The 22,679-nt window shown below is 35.5% G+C and overlaps 2 protein-coding genes across 2 annotated transcripts in view; both read left to right on the top strand.

The window, feature by feature from the left end:
• Nucleotides 1-1,429: 1,429 nt before the first annotated feature.
• Nucleotides 1,430-22,679, top strand: part of EFS (histone-lysine N-methyltransferase) — a 34,855-nt gene continuing 13,605 nt past the window's right edge. Inside the window, exons 1-9 of the mRNA XM_082874625.1 lie at nt 1,430-1,705; nt 5,343-7,192; nt 7,422-7,629; nt 11,595-11,761; nt 11,890-11,969; nt 14,179-14,310; nt 14,421-14,537; nt 15,099-15,191; nt 16,535-16,612. Coding sequence (XP_082730751.1) covers nt 5,452-7,192; nt 7,422-7,629; nt 11,595-11,761; nt 11,890-11,969; nt 14,179-14,310; nt 14,421-14,537; nt 15,099-15,191; nt 16,535-16,612 — 2,616 coding nt within the window. The 5' untranslated portion in view covers nt 1,430-1,705; nt 5,343-5,451. The remainder of the gene's footprint in view (nt 1,706-5,342; nt 7,193-7,421; nt 7,630-11,594; nt 11,762-11,889; nt 11,970-14,178; nt 14,311-14,420; nt 14,538-15,098; nt 15,192-16,534; nt 16,613-22,679) is intronic.
• On the top strand, nt 21,093-22,107 carry LOC145792855 (uncharacterized). Its single transcript, XM_082874626.1, has one exon. The coding sequence runs from the start codon at nt 21,238-21,240 to the stop codon at nt 21,973-21,975; it is 738 nt and encodes a 245-aa protein (XP_082730752.1). The 5' UTR covers nt 21,093-21,237; the 3' UTR covers nt 21,976-22,107.

Below are 22,679 nucleotides of genomic sequence, written 5' to 3'. Positions count from 1 at the left end.
CGAAATAAATATACATTTTATTGTATAAAAATGATAATATTATCTTACGCTCATACGATTAACAAATTATTGATGAAAAATAGTCTAATTATTATGTGAATTAAAATATTAATTGAAGCCAGTGTAATTATGCAAAAAATATAGAATTAATTGTATTTTTTTAAATCTCAAGATGAGTTAGTTTATTTTACATAATATATTTTATTTTTCTAATACTTTTTAAGTGATTTAAATTACACTCACCTTCAGATTTGAAAAAAATAAATGGTTTAGATTGATTTTTTGGCGAGAACACTAATTAGACAAATGACATTTGACTTATATTAGCAACTTAGGCTTATAAATCCTGCAAAATTAGGCTTAGACAAGTTAAATTTAAACATATTTTAAAACTTATTAAATTTTGAATTAAACTTGAATAACCTATAATCTGCCAAATTTGCATTACAAAAAATTAGATTGACCGCAATTTAATTGAATTTAATTTAACATCCCCTCAAAAGCAAAAATAAGTCAAATTTAAACAAATTTTAAATTTTAAATTAATCATACCAAAATCCTCTTAATTATTTGCAAATAATGTCAATTTTTGTCATTCATCTATAAACTTGTGCATTTTGACTATTTAAATTAAAAAAAAAAACTATATATCACATTCAACTTGACTGTCTTAAAATTTTATTTTTACACACTTATTTATCTCTATGCATATCATTTCTCAGTGCATAGGTTTATAAATTTGATTAGATATTATTTGTCTCATTTCATATATTACATATTGTAATTATACAACATGTCCACACCTACGACACTCCCAAACAATCATGGTGAAGAACTCTGTTGAAGACTTGTGAAGACCCAGCCTTCATTGAATACGCTCCATTGCATAAGTATATCCATTGCATTTGAAGATTCACAATTTTTTTCCAATTATGCTCATTTTGTTCCATTGCATTTGTTTTTTTTTTTTTTTCTATCATTTTTTTCCCCATAAATCCACCTTTGCCATAAACCCTCAAAATTTCTTGGGAAAAAAAATTATTTTCACCATTCCGTATTGATTATGTGAACATAAGTAGTTTGTTTGATTGTTAACTTTTGAGAATCTTACAAAATTTCGAAACTTAAATTTCAAATTTAACTATATCTTTTTTTTGGAAATTAATTTATGAATTCGAAACTTGATTTTCGAAGTGAGCTAATGAGAAACAATGAAAAAATTAAGATTTAATTTTTATTGTACTCAAAAGATGTGCATTAATTTTTGTTTATTTTAAAAAAATATGTATAGAAAGAAATTTAATTTAATATTAAGAATGTGTTTTAATATCTATTATATTATTTTATTTAAAAATAAAATTATAATTAAAATAATATTTCATTAAATATATATGTGTAAAAATAAAAAATTTCTCCCTCCTCTTCCTTCATTCACCACAGGAACACTTTTTGCCGTCTCTCGTTTTTTTTTTTTTTAGGTTCTTTTTTCTTTTTTCTTAAAAACCGGTTGCTGACACCACACCGATTCTCTCTTTCTCTCTCTATAAAAATTTCTCTCTCTAAAAAAACCATTGAAATATTCATACATAAACATATATATCTATATGTACACACACACATATATATATATATATATAAATTTGTTTCGAGTTGATTCTTCTTTGATTCTCAACGGCTTCAATTACTTGTCTTCTTTCATAACCAGGTTCGATCTCTCTATTGTTCACAAATTGTATGCATAAATTTCATGTTTTGTATATTTGTTAATTGCTTATGAATTTGCTCATGTTTGTCGGCATTGGCTTGGGTCCTTTGAATTAGGTTTTTTTGTTTTTGATTTTTCTGAGCAAGGCACTTTGAGCTTTCGCTTTCTCTCTCAATCTCTTGTTTGGATTTTCTATGTCGGAAAACTGTGTGCTGAATTTATCTGTGTCTGTATATGTAACTGCATTCGGAATGGTAGCACTGAAATTAGGGTTTTTTCTGGTAAAGTTTGTCTGGGTCGGATTGATTTGGTGTGTTTATTGTCGTTCCATCTCTCATTTCTCTCTCGCTGGGTAGAAGTAAGAACCCTCTTTCTCTGTCTCTCAATCTCTATATATCTATATACCTACCTGTTACAGAAACAACATTTCCATGAATGGGGTAAAGGTTAGGTACATCTTACCCTCTTCTCTATTGGGATTATTATTATTATTATTATTATTTCAATTGTGAACCTGTTGTAATGTGTCCTACATCGCCTCGAGTTGCCACATCTGTGCTGGTTATAATACTTCAGTTTTCCTCTCCTTCATACTTGGGTTGGAGAAGTGTGAGCTAGGCTTTTTAATTTGGTATCGGAGCTTGGTTGGGCTTGTGATTGGTGTGTCATTTGTCCAGCTACTACTGTATGTTGTGGTCTAAGAGGGTGGTTATAAAGCTCCAGTTTCCTTCTCTTTAATATCTAAGTTTTAAGGAGAAGTGTGGGTTGGACTTTTCAATTGAACCTTTGAACAAAATTCAATTTTTGAGGGAGGGCGAAATTCATGCCTTTCCCCCCATCTATTTATTTGAGGGGTGTGTAACTTAAAGAAGTAATTGTCATTTAAAACACAAGGGTCATTGTTTTAAAATGTCACTAACAAAATTTCTTTACTTGATGCTATGATATATATAGTAGTAATTAGATTCTTTTACATTTACCTTTCAAAAATTTGTGTGTGTTCTTAAGTTTTGTGCTTTAATGTAGTTTGATACTCCTAAGATTTTTAGGTGATAATGGAGTATTTGCAAAGTAAACTTGCTAAGGTTTGGTGACATCCAACTTTACTCTTGGTTGACAGAACTTGTTGACCAAGAACCTATCCTCGTTGACCGAGGTTGAGACTGTACAGTATGATCGGATTTATTCAACCTAAATCAACTCTTGAAGTTTTAGTGATATCAATTTGTCTTATATTATACCGTTCACCAAGTTTATCTTCAAATATCATTCGTTCAAATGTTAATATCATATAAACATATTCATGTCAAACATATGTTGAAGATCAACACTATTAATCATGTGTTCATTTCATTCATCAATGATAATAAATGAAGTGCGATATATATATATATATATATAAGTGTAACGAATATAAAGAGAATGAACATGAATTTATAGTGGTTTTGACTACTCGTCTACATTTGTTCGTGGTATCCCTAATTGGCGTATTCCGCTAATTAACACAGGTTTTCACTAGGGTCACCTAAAACCTTTACAATCACACCTTCAAGGGTTTTTTCTAGGAGACATCCTAAACTTTCTCCACATACAATGGGATTAGGCTCACCCAAAACTACAACTTCCAAACACAACCTAAAACTTCACTAAATCGTATGAAGCTAGAGACAAGGACTGCAAAACAGGAGATCCGATATCCAAAAGTCCCAAATGTCTCTAAGTGAGGCTATTGTGGCGTGCGTAGGACAATAGTATATAATCTACACTACAGGGGTAAGAAAATACCTCTTACAAGTTACAAAAGTGAAAAGAAGTCAAAAGACTCATTGGAGTAAGTTCTTCGAAATTTCACTTTCTTGAAGCTTGAAGACCACACCACTCTTCCTTCAAATCTTGGATTCACACTCACACAAGTGTATAGACCCCCTTAATGTCTTATTCTCATCAACTAACGCCTATAGGGAGAGTTAGGGTATAAATAGACAAAGTCTCAACAACTAGGTAACAACTACTTTTTCAAGCAGTCGCATCACGCACCCCATGGATTGGCCCACATGTTGGTGACTTGTTTATGAAAGTTTGGTTTGGGACAGCCCACAATATAAATAGGTTACGAACACAGTCACGTACATGAGATATGACGATTCAAAAAAGTTAGGACATAGATATGGTGGGGATACGACAAATATATATTATATATATTTAGTTGTTATGTATATAAATATTGCAGTCATAAACAACCATAATTAATCAAAAATAACATTAATTTAGGCCTCGTTTGGGAACATGCTAATTTAGTAACTTTTTGGCTATTTGGCTAAAATATGAACTAAAAAAAACTAGTATGTTTGGGATGACTTTTTGGCTTTTTACGAAAAGATGTGCAAAAAGTAGAGAGAAAGGAGAATCTTTGACTTTTTGGTATGGGTTGTTGGCTTTTTGGCTTTTTTAATAACTTTTTGACTTTTTGGCTAAATCGGCCTCTTCCCAAACGAGGCCTTAATGTTAAAAAGAAACTAAATTTAGATTGGTCAAATGCTAGATATATGTGTTGCATTGGGCTCCATGGATCATTAGAAGCCAGTCTCTTAACTTCACAATTATGGTTAGATTCTATGGTTTGATGAGTTATATATATAAATATATTTAAATTCAGCCCTCATGTTTTCAAATATTATAATATGATGCTTGAAATTAGCTTTGAAAAATTAAAATAAGACCTTTTTGTGTTCCAAAGCACGTCGTACCACGTGGCATGTCCCATACAAGTGTCTGTTGTGTTTGTGTTCCATACGTGTCCAATGTGGCCACAACACCTATTCTGAAGTGTTGACACTTCATAGCATACAACTCTACATGAATCCAACTCTTACAATGTCCTCATGAGTTGGCCCACACCAACAATAGGTCAGCCCCCATAGTGAGATTTACAAAACTATCCTAACAGACTTATCTGGTCAACCAACCTATGTGGTTGGTTGCCATTTTTCAACCATAGCACCCTTGGTCGACCAAGTATTGATGCTGGCTGACGAGGTTAGCCAAATGAAACTATGTTGATCATTTTTCATGGTCTCCTTGGTATTGCCTTTGTCTAAAGGTTTCTCCTTGCTGATAAAGTTCTCCCATAGCCATCTTTCAGGTCAACGAAAAACTCCCATAGCAATAGCTTCCAAGGTATTCGTCTAGTGCAATACAATCTTGATGCCGATTACGCTCTTCCATAGCAACATGCTTGCCAATGAAGAATTCCCATAACATCGATGTTTCCTAGATTACAAGTGTTGTTTAATGTGCTCTCCAAAGTGGTAGCGGATTGGGCCTTACCTAAGACGCATGTTACAGTCATGAAATTGCCAACTTATGATAGTACTAGCTCTAACAGATTAGTGTATTATATGGGGTGTGTTTTGTTTAATACAATTAAATCTAACCTTCTTCTTTTGTGATGTATTACCTTCATCTGCTTAGTTAACACATCTGTTGTCTAATCTCATGTTGTTTAGCATTTTCAGTGTTATTAATATAAATATGTCAGTTCTTAGTAGTTTCACCTATCAAACTTCAAAATATAGATATGTATTTCTTATCTTATCTTAACATAACTTATTTAAACACAACTGTTTTTTTCTTCCAGAAATTAGTGCTCTGCTTCCTTGATGCACAAGCCTTTGGATGGTTCCCAGGGCCTCTGGCAATAGAGAGTTCTAGTGCTTTGAGATTGCTGTCACTGTTCAAACGTTGATATGCTCACCGAGATATTGCCTATTTTAGAAAATGCTTGCAATTTCAAGGAAGGATCATCCAGCATGGATCATAACTGTGCTGTTGAAGATTTATCAGTTTCTCAACAAACATGTGAACCTTTTTCTGTTACTGATGCCGATCCTTCTAAGAGCTTAGTTGCACCAGATATCTCGGGTACTGAGGGTCTTGTTGGTTCTTTCAATTCTATTGGCGTAGTTGAATCTTCTGGACAGAGAGACAATGAAGTGAAAGATAATATTAAATTTGATGATTCTTCTGAACTGGAACGTCCTGAAACTATATGTTTATCTCCTCCGAGGAGTGTCCACGCCCACATTACTAAATTGAATCAGAAGACTCTGACAAAGAAGGCTCTGAGAAAATGCGGGAAGACAGTTATTGAGAAACCATTGATAGATTCAGTTCTGTTCAGGGTGGCAAGAAAAAGAAGAAGCTACTTTTGCAAACCAGCTCGTTCTTCTGTTTGGGGATCATTGGGCCATATCAGACAACTTTTTGAGCAGAATGCTGCCATTGATATCATTCAAAACAAACAGATGAAATCACGAAAAGCAAGGGGTGTTCAAGGTAGCAGGAGGCGGAATAAGAATCAGGCAGGTGCAAGTTCACAAAGGTCGAAGGGTAAAACCTGTGCTTTATCTGGCCCCCTTCGTCTGAAGGTTAAGCTAGGCAAAGAAATGGGTCTAATTTGTCCAACAAATATGGTTTCTGTTATAGACAATGATCTCGAAAACTACTGGGGAACTAGTAGTATAGATGTCCCTAACTTAACCAATGGTAGTGAAAATAAGTCAAAGGGTGGGGACCCGGAGAAGGTGGTAATGTTATCAGATGCTTCCCATGTTGATGTGTGCCTTGCAAACAAGGACTTGGAGAGCACCTTGATCAGTGAAAAATCAGCAACAGTCACTTCAGATAATCATCAAAGGGTTCCCTCCCAGACACAGGATGAAGGATTGGAAGTTGCAGTTGATAATAGGTACTTAGATTCAGGAACTTCACCTGATTCAGAAGTCATCAACCTGATTCCAGAAGCCCAAGTTAATGGAAAAGTTCAAGAAGATTTGCATGATGTTCTGATGTCCTCCCAAGTCTGTGTTGCTAATGAAGATGTTACCAGTTTGAACATGCCACCAAAAAATAAGAAAGGAAAGAAAAAGTATGAACTCCCTTGTGCAGATAATTTCATTGTGGAAGATAGGTTACCTAGTCCAGAAATCATAAATAAAGCAAGTGTATTAGAGAAACAGGGACAGGGAGAGAAAATGGGAGATGGCTTTTACTCTAGTGAGGCTTCTATTTCAACTACCACAGCAAACATGTCGGGAAACACTTCAAGCAGCGAGGGATTTCCTAGGGAACTATTGCCTTTATCAAGAGTTGCTGACATTGGAGTCTCCTGTGAGGCTTTGAAAGTTGAAAGTGGAACAGAAGAAGATCCATGCTTCAGACACGGTGCAGGGCTTGAGTCACCAGAATCACATGTTTCTGACAAATTACTTCCTTGTGCTAAAACTAAGGGGCGAAAGCATGTGAAAAGTTCAAAATCTAGAGGAGCGAGCAAAAGTGGGTCAGAAGTCTCTGATTCATCCAGGAGCGGGATAGGAAATGCATCTAGACAGAAGGGAAACCCACTGAAGTCAGTTAATAGGAGAAAGTTGAAAGACAAGAGTGCTTGTGATCAGGTTGTCTGCAGAGTGGAAAATCACCCAGAGACAGGTATAAAAAATTTACAATATATTAGCCTGGACTCAGATACATACATACATATACACACACACACACACAAACTTTGTCATTAACTCCTTTCATATATCTGTTTTCCAATTATTTCCTCTTCGCCAAGTGATGCACTTTTTTAGCCAGGACAAAATTGAGCTTGTTTCTGACTTCACTGAGTCTGAGTCTTTTGACTGAAATTGATTTTACACGAATTAATGTTTTCTAGGAGATCACTCATCAGATGATCCCGGGAAATCTAAAACTGGCAATGCAAATACAACCAGGGATGTGTTCAGCTTGGACATGGTGCCGAGAGTGGTAGGCGAGCAATATCTACCGCCACGTAATGCTTGGGTTCGGTGTGATGATTGCTTCAAGTGGAGGCGTATACCAGCTACTCTTGCAGATTCCATTGAAGAAACCAACTGCAAATGGTATGCTGCCATGCTTATTCCTCGGCTGCATTGCAAATATGATATTAATATCGAGGCTGCATAAATATTGTCTAGAGATAAGTTTCTTGCCAATTTCCTATAGTTGCCTAATCTTTTAGAAGTTTCAATCAATACAAGACTGGGAAACTTTTGTCCTGCTGTCCAACATCTTTTTCATCATAGTGCCTCACTAAGATAGCTACGTCTGTCCTACCACACCTGGGACAGGATATGCTACCATGCTTGACAGGGTCTGTTAAGAATTCTGTGAACACTTAAAAAAATTATGGAGTTAGTTTTATTTTATTTTGATAAAATTCATTCATACCAAAAAAGCCACAAAGGGGCGTTACCTGTACACATGATGTAGACAAAGAGGCAAACTACAAAAAGTCCCTCCTATGTGTCTACACTACAGAGACCTACAACTTCCACTAAAAGTCAACAAAATCAAGTATAGGAAAGAAAAGAGAGTTTTATTTTTTATAGACAAGGGATGTAGGATGAGAATGAAGACATGCTCTTGCAAGCTTTGGTAACGAAACTGATGTGGGGCCACTGTAAAGGAGTTCTTTTACAGGTCTGATTATAATCAAATTTTGTTGCTAATGGGGCCCCAAACTAGGGGTGGGTGTCATGTTGTGTTGGGTTGTGTAATCTTGGATAACCTGATCTGTTTAGTATTTCGTGTTACTGTGTTGTGTCATTTTTGGTCTGTATTCGGTTTGTGTTGTGTTAATGTGTCATGTCAAAAAAAATTCACTTTTAACTAAAAATATCAAATGTGTGAAAAAAATTTAAAAATTTCTTCATAAGTTAAATTTAATGAAACTAATCTCTATCAAATTAAATTATTTATAAAAATATTTGATTTCAACTTAATTTTATCTTCGTAATTTATAAAAATTATATTTTTACTATATTAACTCAAATAATAGACAAAAGAAACATTAAGTTCAATTAAAAGCAAAAACAAAACCTATGTTAAACATAAAATCTTATTTTGCATACTTTTTAATAAATTAGATGTAATTATGTAAGAGATTAAAAAATGTCTTGATATTCTTCAGTGAAAATAATATTAAAATGTGTAACTAATTCTTCATTATATAGGTTATCTGTGTCAATAACGTGTTAGACTGATTTGACACTAACTCGACCCGTTTAATATTCTTGTTATCGGGTCATGTCCTACGTTACACGGACTCATCAGTTTTGGCGAAGTACCCATGTCGATACGACACGACACGGGTACGGGTACGGGTACGGGATACGGCATGGAAAAAGTGGATACGGCATGGAAGAAGTAGATATGGCATATGGAAGTAAGAAGAAAGATGGCATACCTGGGATTAGGGCTACGAAAACTGTGATTAGGCCTTCGATCCTGCGATTAAGGCTCCGATCTTCTTCTTTCGAACTGTCTTCTTCTCTCTCTCACTCTCACACTCGATTGTTGTCTTCTTCTATCTCTTCTCTCACTCTCGATCATCTTCATCTCCCTCTTCTCTGTTTCGATCAACGTCATCTCTCCCTTCTCTCTGTTTTCTTCTCTCTTTCCTTCTCTCCCTTCTCTCTGTATTCTTCTCTTGACCGTCTTCTCTTCTTTCTTCTTTTTAATTGGTGCCTATTATATAAATAATGTATAATATAAATTATATCATATATAATATATAATATAAATTAATAATGTATAATATAAATTATATCATAAATAATATATTGAGAACAACTCCTTTTCTTCCATCTTGAAAGTTGTCACCAACCAACAAGTTAATAAGTTTTCACCTTTTCACCTACCAATCAAAAGTCAAAAAAGTTACCATCTATCTATCAATTATATAATAATAAATTTAATTAAATAATATATAATAAAAAATTAATAAAATCTATAAAATACATTATCTATTTTATATTTATTTTAACATAATTTGTTATTCCTTATTTATTATATTTTTGTTATTTATAATATATATGTCAATTAAAATTAAAAAAAAAAATTATATAGATAAATCAAAAAAATTATCAATAAAAGTAATACATAAGATAAAAATAATAAATATATTTAAAAAATAACTATTTAACTTATCTTTATATAATAAATATATTTTAAAAATTAAATATTTAACGTATCCCCGTACTCGTATCCTCGTTTGGATCCATATCCACGTATCCTCAATTTTTAATTTTGAAGTACCCGACCCCTAGATACGTACCCGCACCCGAGTCCGTGTAACATAGATCGTGTCATATATGTGTTCGTATCAGGAAATGGTCAACCCGAACCTGCTAAGTTCGTGTACGGTTCGAGTCATGTTATCGTGTTGTTATCATGTCGTGTCACAAATTTCTACCCTTACCCCAAACCATGGATTTTAAAGGATGCAATGGTGTAAAAGAGGTATGAGATTTTGGTTTCTAATAATGCAAAAATAATGGAACTTTTGGTTGCTGTGGGGGCTTTTCTGGTGAGGTAGATGGTACATCTTAACAATAAATTGGGGTATTTTATTGTACTTTGAGGTGGTTAGGATTGTTTCCTTGATGGAGGAATTTTTGGGCTTATTAAGTTGGGGTTTAGGCTTGACAAAGTGGTTGATATGGTCTGATTGTAAAGCGTGAACATTCATTATCATCATCTACAAATCACTTATAATTCCTCAATATTACATGCGGGGTTAGTTTTTGCATTAGGCAGCTTGAAAGTTATTAAAAAATTCTCAAAGTTGTCTATTCGAATTTGAAAGAACATATCCTATATGTGGGCTCCAACACAATTCTGCTTCTTTTTTATTTTTATTTTAATGACGAGGAACCTCCCCAAGGCGAGGCCCTTTGGGCCCATCTTTACTGAATAAATGCCAAAATATCTGCAATAACCTGCAAACTATAGGTATCGGTTAAGTCTGGGAGATGCCAACGAGAGTCAAACCGAAGATGTCTGAGTTTACAACTCGACTGATGGCACGGCTTGAACTTCAGATTCGTCACTAAGGTTTGAACAAAAAAAAAAAAGGTACCTCAAATTGCAAGAAACTGTGACTTGTTCGAAGTCGAAGAGAGAATGCAATGCTGCGGCTTGTTTGAAGTCAAAAAGAGGACTGCAATGCTGCGACTGTTTCCACCTAGAGTTTCAAAGAGAGTGAAGAGGTGATCTAGGATGACGATTTGAGTGTGTTTCAACCAAGGGTTTTGATCTGGTACGACTGGTGTGACAAGAAGGAGAGAAAGAGAGAGGTGATGTGTTTTTTCACTTTGATGATGACAGATGAGTATCCAATAATGTGTTTGACTCTGATGCCATGTTAACAAAGAGGAAGAAGAGAGAAGCCTACAAATGCAGCTCTCATTATTCAATCTAATAAAAAAAACTACATAATAAACAAATATTAATATAATCTTTAATAAAATGAAAATAGAAGACTAACCTACTCTCAAGCATAACTAAAATACAACATATCTTAACAATAAAAATCTCTGAAAATTACTCACTCCCCTCCAAGTTGAGATCTCAATATTTATGAAAATGTACTAGCCCACACTAGTGTGCAAAAAAGCCCCATAGTATGCACAAGGCCTCCACCTTTTTGCCATACCCACTGATGGCAATTCAATGGTCACGAGCAAGACTCTAGGCACATTCACAACTTGTGACACTAGGCTAGACCAGGCTCATGCTATGCATGGTTACTATGCATTCCCATGGCCACACTGGTTAGTTGTCAGGACTAAAGTGGAAATTCCTGGCCCTAAGGGATTACACTTGGCCACAATCCTTACCCTTGGAAGGTAATACTTACTACAGTTCAGTTTATTTTGTGTATACCATGCATATTCATAATTTGTTATGTTATATTGTATCAGAACTATGATGAATTTAAGCCTTTGTGGGACAGTTCACAATTTGGTTATCTTTTATTTTATTTTAAGGTGACTTGTTGTGTTATATGTGATTCATATTAAAGGACTTGTAAGGACAACATGGATAAAGGATTTTCTGGCTGCTCAATACCACAAGAGAAGTCAAATGCAGAAATTAATGCGGAGTTGGAAATATCAGACGCCTCATGTGAGGAAGACGCTTGTGATGCCCGTTTGAATTCCAAGATATTGGAAGCAAAACATTCAACAGGTATTTGATTTTTACCAGTGATAGCCTGGCAATGCGATTGACTTTGAGCTTATATTATGATTGGGTTTTAGATTATGGATGTGTTGTCCTTGCTTTGGATGGTTGACACAAGTTTATATGCCTTGCAGTTCAGCAACCGTCTTCTTGGGTGCTCATCAAGTCGAATTTGTTTCTGCATCGTAGCCGTAAAACTCAAACCATTGATGAGGTCAATGCCTAACTGAGTTTACATTTCTGACATTTAATTCATCATTATGATTGTATTTTGTTTTTGGCTGCAATACATATTATCCCCAGTGGGTTTCTGAATAACATAATCTGTCTATCACAAGCAATGAAAGGTGCATGAAAAGGGTGATTTTAGTGGCTGTGGCTATATCAGGGAATGGTTATTTGCTTAGATTTCTGGAAATGTGTTAGTCATTTCTGGGCTGTGGTGGAACTTTGGGAAATCCTAATTTCACTGTGGGAAGATATAAGGTTAACACGCAGCAGAAGTGATGAAACACAAATGGCTCATTCTTTTTCACTTGGTGAAATACTAACGATAGTATAGCTTTGAGAAATATGAAATAGTGTTTGGATCCTACAGGTCAAACCAAAATTCCCACATAGGAAATATGATTTTAAATTGGATGTAATTGGGGCTGGAGGGGTTTGACATCTTAATTCCATTGATATAGAATTGTTCTATAATTATTTACATTTTTTGTGATATTTTGCTGGGATGATTCTATGGTACAAACCCCTTAAAGGGTGTGTACCATACGCCCCGGTTATGAATCATGTGATGCTTACATATGAGGCTTTGTGGTGTTTGGTTATGAACTCGGTTATTGGGCTTTGTGGTGATTGGTTATGAACCGAAATGGCCTTGGTTATGATAGTTTGTGCTATTTTTGGTTATGAACCAATTTGGTCTGGGTTATTAGGCTTTGTGGTGTTTGGTTATGAACCGAAGTAACCTTGATTATGTGGTTTTTTTGGCGTTTTTGTGATGAACCAATTTGATCTTTATGAATCATTGTGGCTTAAATTTTAAGTGCATACTGTATGCACCCTTTTGGGGTGTGTACAGTGGCACTTCCCTTTTTGTGTATTTAATAGATTCTTATGATTATTGTCTATTACAGTTCAATCTTCCACCCAAGAAAATTGCTTATTAGAAAAGGGAAAAAATCGATCCATATCTTTTTCCTACGAATATTCTGTGTCAGGTTGTCAAAGCAATTGAGCTTTTCAAATATTTTTTTTTGCATATTTATGGCCTTTGCAACTAGTCTATAATAAATGTTAATTTTTTGTGATTGTTTTTATGGAAAATGATCACGCCAAAATTATCAACTTGGAGCCAGGCCATCCTCTGTTGGCATAAAGTGGCAATATTGGTACCTATTATGCTTTCTTTTGGTACTCCTTTTCACTTGATAGTAAAGGATTGTGGTTTTGTTTTTTGTTTTTTGTTTTCTTCTCTTTTCTTCCTCCCTTGAATTATATTGAGCCACATATGGCTTTGTTTTTGAGAATATTTTAGTTGTGGGGAGGATTGCAATTTCCTCTTGGAAGGATATATGGTTTCTAAAGCTCCATCCAATCCAAGGTTGCTCTAGGCACATGAAAAGAATTCTTACTTGGATAATTTAAGTTGGTATATGCATATCATTGTCAATTGTTGTTTATTTGTGTGGAAGAGGCTGGAATTGGTAAACACTATCTTAGTCATTGTGGAGTGGTATGGGGGGTGTGATAATATTGATGTTGTTTTGGTGTCTCTTGGCTTCTTTCAAGGAGTGTGGTTGAGCTCAAGCACTGTTTGAACAGGGTGGGGGTCAGCAAGAGGAGAAGGGAGGCATGAAAAGTGACTCCTTTATGCTTGGTGTGGTTGATTTGGGGTGTGTGTAACTGCTGCTTCTTTGGTGTGTGTATGGTCCTTTCCTTATTTTTGGTGGGGACTTAGGTATACCTGTGTGACATATCCTTTTGATGTCTACTCAGTAAACTTTTAAAATAAGAAATTACTTCTCTATTTGCCATTTCTTTTGATACATATACAATTTCATCATCATGTAGTCTTTTCCATTTTGAAAATTATTTCCTGTATGTTTAAATGTGCAGAGTGTCCTAAATATTAAAGGCAAGCACCATGTAAATTTTATTTGATTGATTGGATGTGTATGAATTTCTAGCCCCCAATTTTAAGATGCATAGTTAGCTATATGTTTCTTTGTGTGAGTGTACATCTGTTATTTTTGGGGCTGAGTGTTCTGTGTGTGTGTGTGACAACTGAGATCTTGGTAATGACATTATGGACAAATTGATACATTTGAGCTTGGCTTTGGCTATTTTGACTGAAGTGGTGTTTGTCAATAAACTTTTTTTTTAGTTTTTATTTTATGTTTTTGATTTACTTCTACCAGATAATGGTTTGCCACTGCAAACGGCCTCCAGATGGCAGAGTGGGTTGTGGTGATAAATGCTTGAATCGAATGCTTAACATTGAATGTGTAAAAAGGACTTGCCCATGTGGGGAACTTTGTTCAAATCAACAGGTACACTCTCCTGTTACTAGATTTGTTAATGTTTTGTTTTATTGTTGTTGTTTTCTTTTTGTTTTAATTTTAATGAAGGGTCACCCTTTTATGCGACTATCTGGTTGCAGTTTCAGAAGCGCAAGTATGCCAAATTGCAGTGCTACCGATGCGGGAAGAAGGGTTATGGGCTGCAGTCACTTGAAGATATCTCTGAAGGACAATTTCTTATTGAATATGTTGGGGAGGTAACTTGGCACCTTTTCTTGAAAATATGTCTGTACCCCTCCTAATGTTATGATATAAACAAGAAAAACAAAAGTTGGACTTTTGATTACTAAATTTGGAGTCATGATTCTGCCATGTATTCATTAAAACATATACCCAAAATGTGCAAAATTAAATGGTGTATTCATGCAAATGTTACACTAGATGATGGATGGTCATGTAATGTATTTTTTCAATTGCAAATTGAGATGGAATTGGAGGTCCAGTCTTTGTATTTGATTGGAATGGATAATGTACGTATTATTGGACAATAAAGAATTTTGTAAGGATACAAATCTATTGTTAGTATGTCCTTGGAAGAAGTATACTTCACTTGACTGGCCTGAAACTTTCAATTTGGTTGTTTGCATCTACCCAGATGGATGTACATGCATGTTGATGCTTTTGTTGATGTGTTCAAATGCATTTCCAAATGTCAGACTGTCATGTACATCCAGATATGCATGTATATCTAGATCTGTATATTTATATATTTGTGTACCTTATTGAACTAGACTTCTTATTGTCAATGTTTGTTCTAGGTGCTTGATATGCTAGCTTATCAGACACGACAAAGAGAGTATGCTTCAAAGGGTCATAAGCATTTTTACTTCATGACGTTGAATGGCAGCGAGGTTTGGCAATCTCTGCTTTTATGTTATTTTGGAACATAAACAATTTTTTTTGCTGTAACCAGTGGAGTAGGTTGTGGTTCAATCTACTATAATTCTATAAAGAAACTTCTGGTCATTCTATATTTTACTCATTTCAAGGTGCTTCATGACCTCGAGTTATGGAACTTGTAGTAATTGGGACAGCATTACTGGTCTGTTCTTGTGTGGCATAAATGAAAAACTTCAAAATTTTGGTTTGTCAAATATTTCCTTTTATTAGTTTTTTTCTTATTTGTTTCTCTTATAAGTTACACACATTTACAGTGCACGCAGAAGTAATCCTGGACAGTTTGTTGTTACCTGTAAACTAATTATTGTATTTCAACTTGGTCATTCAACATCAATAATTTTAAAGTGAAGGAATTCTTATTTTATTGTGTTTTTCGTATTATCAAAAGAATATTTTCAATTCTCCTTGTTACTTTCCAAAATCTGTTTTGCTCATCTTTGTATATGTCCTCATAGAGGTGTGTAGCTGACACAGACTGAGTTGAGTCTTGGATGTTTGATTTTCACTTGGCAGAATTTGGATTTTCAGCTTAACATAATATCAGCTGAACTTGTGCAAGTGTGACTTGTATTAGCTTGGCTCTAACTGACTCAAAAACTCATAGTTGGAAGGAAAAACTCCTTGCACTTTTCTCTTCTGATGAAAACAGGAATGCTTTCATTGCAAAGTCAAAGAAGTAATAGACTAGAATCATATGAAATCATTTTCATGGTTACATTCTTTCTCCTTCGGAAATAAAATAGCCAGAGTAGGCTGGAGCCCCTCAATTAATTGTCAAGAGTTTTAAAAGACATAGTTAAACCTGCACCATTTTGCACTTGCTTACCGCATGCCATGAAAATGTATTCTGGTAAGTCTCTTTGAATTCAGGGCTGCTACAGCTGCGTACTGATTCTCGTAGCTTATTATAAGCCTTATTAGTCTAACTTGACATTGCTACTTAAGCTTGAGCTGTTACTGTTAACTAGTTGCATCTGAGCAAATCCTCCTACCCCCTAAAGAAAGTTCAAATGAATGTGAATTTGCCTTCTTTAAAAAAAAAATAATAATTATAATCTTGCATTCCCTTATTGTACACATATAACACATACATTGAATTAGTTTCCTATACTTTTGTTACAATTTTTTTTTTTTTTTTAATATTTCAATTTGAATCATCTTATCACCATGCATTTGTGTGTGTATACTCATTTTCATTCACATTCAATGAATAGCATAATTTTATAATTGTAAGATTTTGTTGTGTGGTTGTTATACCTCTTCTAATAAAATATTGACGTTTTCTCTTTTTCAGGTAATAGATGCATGTGCTAAAGGGAATTTGGGCCGTTTCATAAACCATAGTTGTGATCCTAATTGCCGTACAGAAAAGGTGAACATACTTGCAAGCATGAATTCCTATGTATTTTGTGTTCTGTATTTGTTCCATCATATACTTTGTAAATATATTTGAATGATCCAGTTCAGAATGGATTTCTCGCAAAAGCAGAAGATCTTATTTTATGGATCTCTTAGTGCTTATATTCATGAATAGTCACCTTTTCTGTAGATTTGTTACTTTGTGCTTTGTTTTCTGCCATTCTTTTCTTCTTTATTTTTCTTCATTTCTTTCTTCTGATTCCCATTGGGGAGACCTCTGTCTTTCTTCTAATGTATTTTTATCAGTGATGGACGGAAAAATAGATAAGACTTTGGTGCTATAGTTGTTGAATGAGGTAGCATTTTTATTGTTTGAAAAGGCTGATACTGACTTACACCAAGACATATAAATGCCTGCCACTGTGGATGATTATGATAGATATCCTTAAAAAAAAAAGTTGCATTTCACATATGATTTTCTGAATTTTGTTTTAGGCATTTTATGTTGAATTGCTAAGAAGCACGAACACTTCTTAAAAGGTAGCATGTCCATGTTGGATAGTGACACTTACGTGATATTTCCCAATGTGTGTTGAGCACACTTCAAAATGTGTCCTATTATATTTTAATCTTTTTTAGGCCTGGACACATTTCGGACGCTTGGGGGGAAATTTGTGTCCATCGCTAAGACACAAAGGAACACATTACAAATTTGAACAACATACATTAGGTCTAGTCATAAAAGAAAAACAAATGTGTTTTGTGTAAACTTGTAATTTTATCATTTTAGATCACCAATTGTTCCAAAAGCTTAAGCTGTTAGGAAATATTCCCAATAATAGATATCAAGCAAATAGTCCCCCTCACATGTGACCACGTCTTCTACATGGAGAGGCAATGCAGACCAAATAGCACAATAACAGAGATACCACGGGAGTCTTTTCTCTCAGCACACCGTTGTTCTCTATTTTATTCTTTCATTTTATTTCTTCTACTTCTCTAATCTAACTTGTTATCAGAGATCTGGTTCCAGGAGGTTCTGAGTCCAAATCTCATCTCCCCTGTGATCTCAGTTATTGTTGACTCTCTTTGTTGGTCACCTTATTCTTTTAGTTTGTTTGCCTCAACACATGCAAGACAGGGTTCCATGTGAGGGGGACTGTTAGCTTGATATATGTTGTTGGGCTTATTTCCTAACAACTTATACTTATGGGACAATTGGTGATCTAACATGGTATCGTGACAGACAATAGATCATGTGTTCAAATCTCATTGCATACTCGATAATTAAAAATATTTGCACTTGTTTAGCCCATTTATGAAGGAGAGTCTAGTTACACGTGATGGGGCGTGTTGTGGGTATGAATTAATAAAGTTACCACATCTTCAGTTTGTGGTTGACAATTTAACAATTATTGATTTATATTCTTGTTTTGTGTATGGAAGATTTGTTGATAATGACATTCATATTTGGTGATAACAATATGAGAATTATATGTTCAAAATATTGAAAAACATGTTTTGTTTCTGAATTTTTGTTAGTGGATGGATGCCTTATTTTGCTAGGGCAATACTGATGCCTTTTGCTTAATTGTTTCTTTGAAGACATCAAGCCAAAAAGCTAATATCAATGTCTGGTACAATAATTTCAGTCCTTCTGTTGATTGCATTCAAGAGAATTATTTGTAGGGTTGAGGATATAAATAGGAAAATGAATTTTAGTTAATTGTTAGGCATTAGAGTTATTGAAATTTATAAACTTGTTAAAGCCAAACAATATGTTTGTCAGATTTGTGGGTTTGCAAAGAGGGGTTCTCATTGATCAAATGGTCTTGAGGTGTACAGATCAAAAAGGGTAGTGGTTTGGTGATTTTTTTGGCTGAAACAATGTATCTGATTTGCATGGCCAAATTAGGGAATGACTCATCAAGTGCTTGTATTGTCATGATGATTTTTTTAATGTCCATGTCTTTGCAAACTCATCTGACCTTTTGAAGTAATTTTAATGGCTAATCAAGCAACTTAAATCGGAACTCTTTCTGGATTGATACTCTGAAGAAAGAGATGCAAGGGAAGGGATCGAATTTGTAGGATGAAAGGCCTCTGCATCTTGGGATATTCATGCGGATCTAATGTTGTTAGACGTGGCTCCGGATCAATAAGGAAAGAGCTTACCTTGAATGGCTTGTTTTTCGTGTCAGGGGCATGAATTGAAACCACTGATGCTTACTCATGTGCTGGCCAGTCCGGTTAAGTCAAATTGGATCTGTCAACTGAATAGTTAGGCTTGGTTTGAGATTGAATCATTTCCTGTGACTCAAACGAAAAGAAGGAAGCAGACCAAAGCCCTGGCATAGTGAAAATTGCCCAAATCATTGTGGTCTAAAAGTACCCATTCGATAATAAAAGGTTAAAGGGCCTCCAACAACTACAAATAGAGCTTCTTTCAGTCCCTATTTTGCAAAGGGCGATAGGGCCAAACTTAGAAGTCGGGGTCAGAAAGAGCTTTGAGTAGCCATGGATCTCGCTATAAGACCTGAGAGAATTGAGCAAGGGATGTCGTGAACGGTGGGTGGTCACAGGAATTAACCTATTCATAGAGTGATCCTCTGCTTTTCTAGCTGATTGAAGCATGGATAGCCTTCACATAATTAACATGGCTGTCTTGGGCAAAACAAACTTAGCCCTACATTCCATTGACCAGCTCAAACACAAGCTGGATCAGTTCACTTCCACACCTCAAGCGCTGTAGCAGCAGCCAAGCAATTCTCTTATCTATGTCATTTCTCTTGACACGATACAGCAGATGACTTTCGAGAGTCACTTAGCCCCTTGACCTCTTCTCTCAAAAAGGATGCTGTGCGGCGGGCAAGTTGATTGAAGTTAGAGGGGGAGGGAATGTTTAAAGCTGTTGTAGTATGGCTTTTCATTTCTTGTTTGTTTTTTCAATAAGTAGTCAGCTGCAGGCTAAGAAGCCTCGTAATCAGACTTAACATTGATTGTAGTAGTTGTTGGAGAGAAGGCACCGTCAGACCTGCAAGCACCAGATAGTATGCAGTGGCAATTTTCAGTCAGAAGTGGAGTGACAAAAGAGGCCTACTTTACGTATACTGGATTAGTACATAGTGAAATACCTAACAAACTGCACAAAATTTTAGTGAACTATTGAAGCTATTCGTGTGATTGATCAGACATTCTATCAACTGCTGACCTAACTGGGAGATTGTCGTCGAATTTAATTGCGAGTTGCTCTTTCTCTTTCTATAACTAGGTTGGGCCATCTGATTACAATGCTCAACAATTCTATTAGTCTGGTACTAGTATCTTTTATGAATAATTTTTTTAATCTTCTTTCTTTATTTGATCATTCATTTTAAAATTGTCAATCTCTCTCGAATGTATGCCTGGTTTTTGTCAAATCTTTTTGACCACCTTCGAAAATAAATTGGAATTCCGTCTTGACATGATGAGTAGTGATGCCCACTTGTAGAGCATAGTCCTCCCTACAACATACACCAAAATGTTAGCAGTTGGAGGCTATAGACTATGGCCTTTGATAGTTCATCCCGTCTTAACTTGATTTGGCTATACTATGATGAAATGAATATTAGGAAATATCGTATAATGTTTTTATCAAATGGCGGATAAATATTGGAAATTAGCTAATCCGACAATGAAACTATTGTGGAGAAAAGGTGAAGAACCTTTTCCTAAAGATTTAAATGCATAAGCATACAAGATTTCCAAAATTTTCTATTCAATGATTGCATTATAGCTTTGTGGTGGTTATGTAGAAGTGATTTATCCTTACATGGATCTATAAAGCAATGTGTAGAATAAGGATGAGTTTTTTTATTTTATTTTATTTTTTATTGGCACCAGGTTGTCAAGATCAAAGTCCGACTAATCGCCAGGGGTGCACAGGCCCTCGGCAAGGATGAGTTTTTGTTTTTGAAGAGAGAAAATAAGGATGGAGTTACGTATGCTTCTTCTTATCAGAAATAGACTAATGTTATTATAGAATGTGATTTATGTGGAGAAAGATAAGCAACTTGAACATCTTTATTGTCCCAAAACTATCGAGTTTGGAGTATATGCTAAACTTGACCAACTCCCATCTTCACTAGCTAACAATGGTTTTTGATACAAATATAGAAATTTTGTGGTATATAAAAGTTCAAATTAAGAAGGAAACTATTTATTGTACTTTATGGTTTATGGAAAGTGAAAAACTGTTAAAATCCACCTACTCTCCACCTACTTCACCCACTTAAACCTACTCCACTAAACCTAACCCACTACACCACTACCACCTCCACTTCACCTACTCCTTACCTACTACACACTCACCCTCTTCTATATATAGGAATCATGAATCATTGTAATAGATATCAATATATATCAATTAATAATACAAACATTTCTCTTTATACATTAAATTTCTACATGGTATCAGAGCAAGGTTAACAACCTAGTCATTCTGCTTCACCGGCGGGCGGCAGTCTCGCCTTGGCCGCCCGCCGGACCTCAACACATACCTCCTCTCCTTTCACCTTGGTCTCACCTTTCCGATGCTCTAGTCTATACCATTGAGGTGCCAAAGGGCTATCTGGTGGAACCCTTGTAGGCACTTCATTCATGTCGAAAGTCACTTTCGCTATAATATCATCACCACCTTCATCGGCGTCATCCAAGTCGGCAACGGCAGCTTCGAAAGCGTCCTCTTCACAATCATCCCTCTCTACTACCCTTTACTGGGTACACTCTAGGCACAGTACCATGCCTGACCGGTTCAGGCCCTTGACCAAGGAAGCCCCAAGCCCACTTGTTAGGTGGCCTTGGTTCATAGCTCTTGCTTTCCTTTTGTATGCCTGGAGAACAGTCTTGTGGGAGTTGTCCAACTGGAAAAAGGTTTTATCAAGTATTACCCAGTTCGTGGGATACCTCTTAAAACTTGCACTGGCCCTTATTTTCCATTTCATTGGTGATCCAGTAACTTCTCTGATCAGAGGAATAGAAACTACACTTTACACCATTCGAGCTTTCTACTCAGCAGTGATAGCATATACTCCTATTCCAGAGCTGACTCTGATCATCGTGCTGGTGTCTTCCGTAATTGCCATTGCTGAAGCTTCTGTTCCAGACTCTGTAGACAGCCAACCATACCTTCTTACAGTAGCTGGCTTAATCGGTTTTGCAGCCGTGAGAGACTTCATCTCCGAGCTGTCCTTCTGGACTCTCCTATTGGGATTGTTTGGTTTTGCTCGGTTTGTTAAGAAGGGGGATTATGTTTCTCCTGTGACAGCTACTCCGAATCCAGATGTTCTCATCTGTACACTGATGTTTTCCATCGCTGAAACAAAGTTTGGGACGTAGATTTTGCTGTACCACTTGGCATATACCACTCCACTTCCTTTTCCTCTCATCTTCTCCGATGCTCAGATTCTCCAACCCATATTTTTTCCTTTTTTCTTTCCACACACTCCTGTTCCCCACTCAACTTTCTTTTCCTTTTTTTTATTTTATTATTTTACTCAATCTTTTGAAAAGCAAACGAAACACAAATTGATTCTTTTTCTTATATATATATATATATATATATATTTCTTTTTCTTCTTTCCACCGCCCAACTTTTCCTTGAACCTCAACTTTTTATCTTTTCTTTTACAAAAAAATAAAAAAAATATATATATATATATATTCATTCCCTCTCATTTTTTCTGCTGAGTCTTGTAGCTTCCAGCCATTCGGATTTGCACAATACACCCATATTTTATTCATCTCAGGGATCAACCCCGATCACAATTTTACACACACACACACACACACAAAAAAAAAAAAAAAACAAAACAAAACAAAACAAACAAACAAACAAACACCCACCCACAGTGGGATTTTTCTTCTCTACTCTGCCGCCGGTCTTTTCTTCTTGCCTCCGTCCTGGGCGGCCCTTGCCGGTGTTGCCTCCGTATTTCCCACTCCACTGGGCATGATCACTACTCCCTGCTCCTCCACTGCAGCATATGGCGGACCTCCAAAACGGAATATCACGGTGGCCTTCCGCTTCAGCTTCTTATTTT

This window comes from Camellia sinensis, chromosome 6 (genome assembly GCF_055761805.1).
Source record: "Camellia sinensis isolate YWXY chromosome 6, ASM5576180v1, whole genome shotgun sequence".
Classification (NCBI taxonomy): domain Eukaryota; kingdom Viridiplantae; phylum Streptophyta; class Magnoliopsida; order Ericales; family Theaceae; genus Camellia; species Camellia sinensis.
Note: the sequence above shows the minus strand (reverse complement) of the source record. Positions and strands in the feature narration are given on the sequence as shown.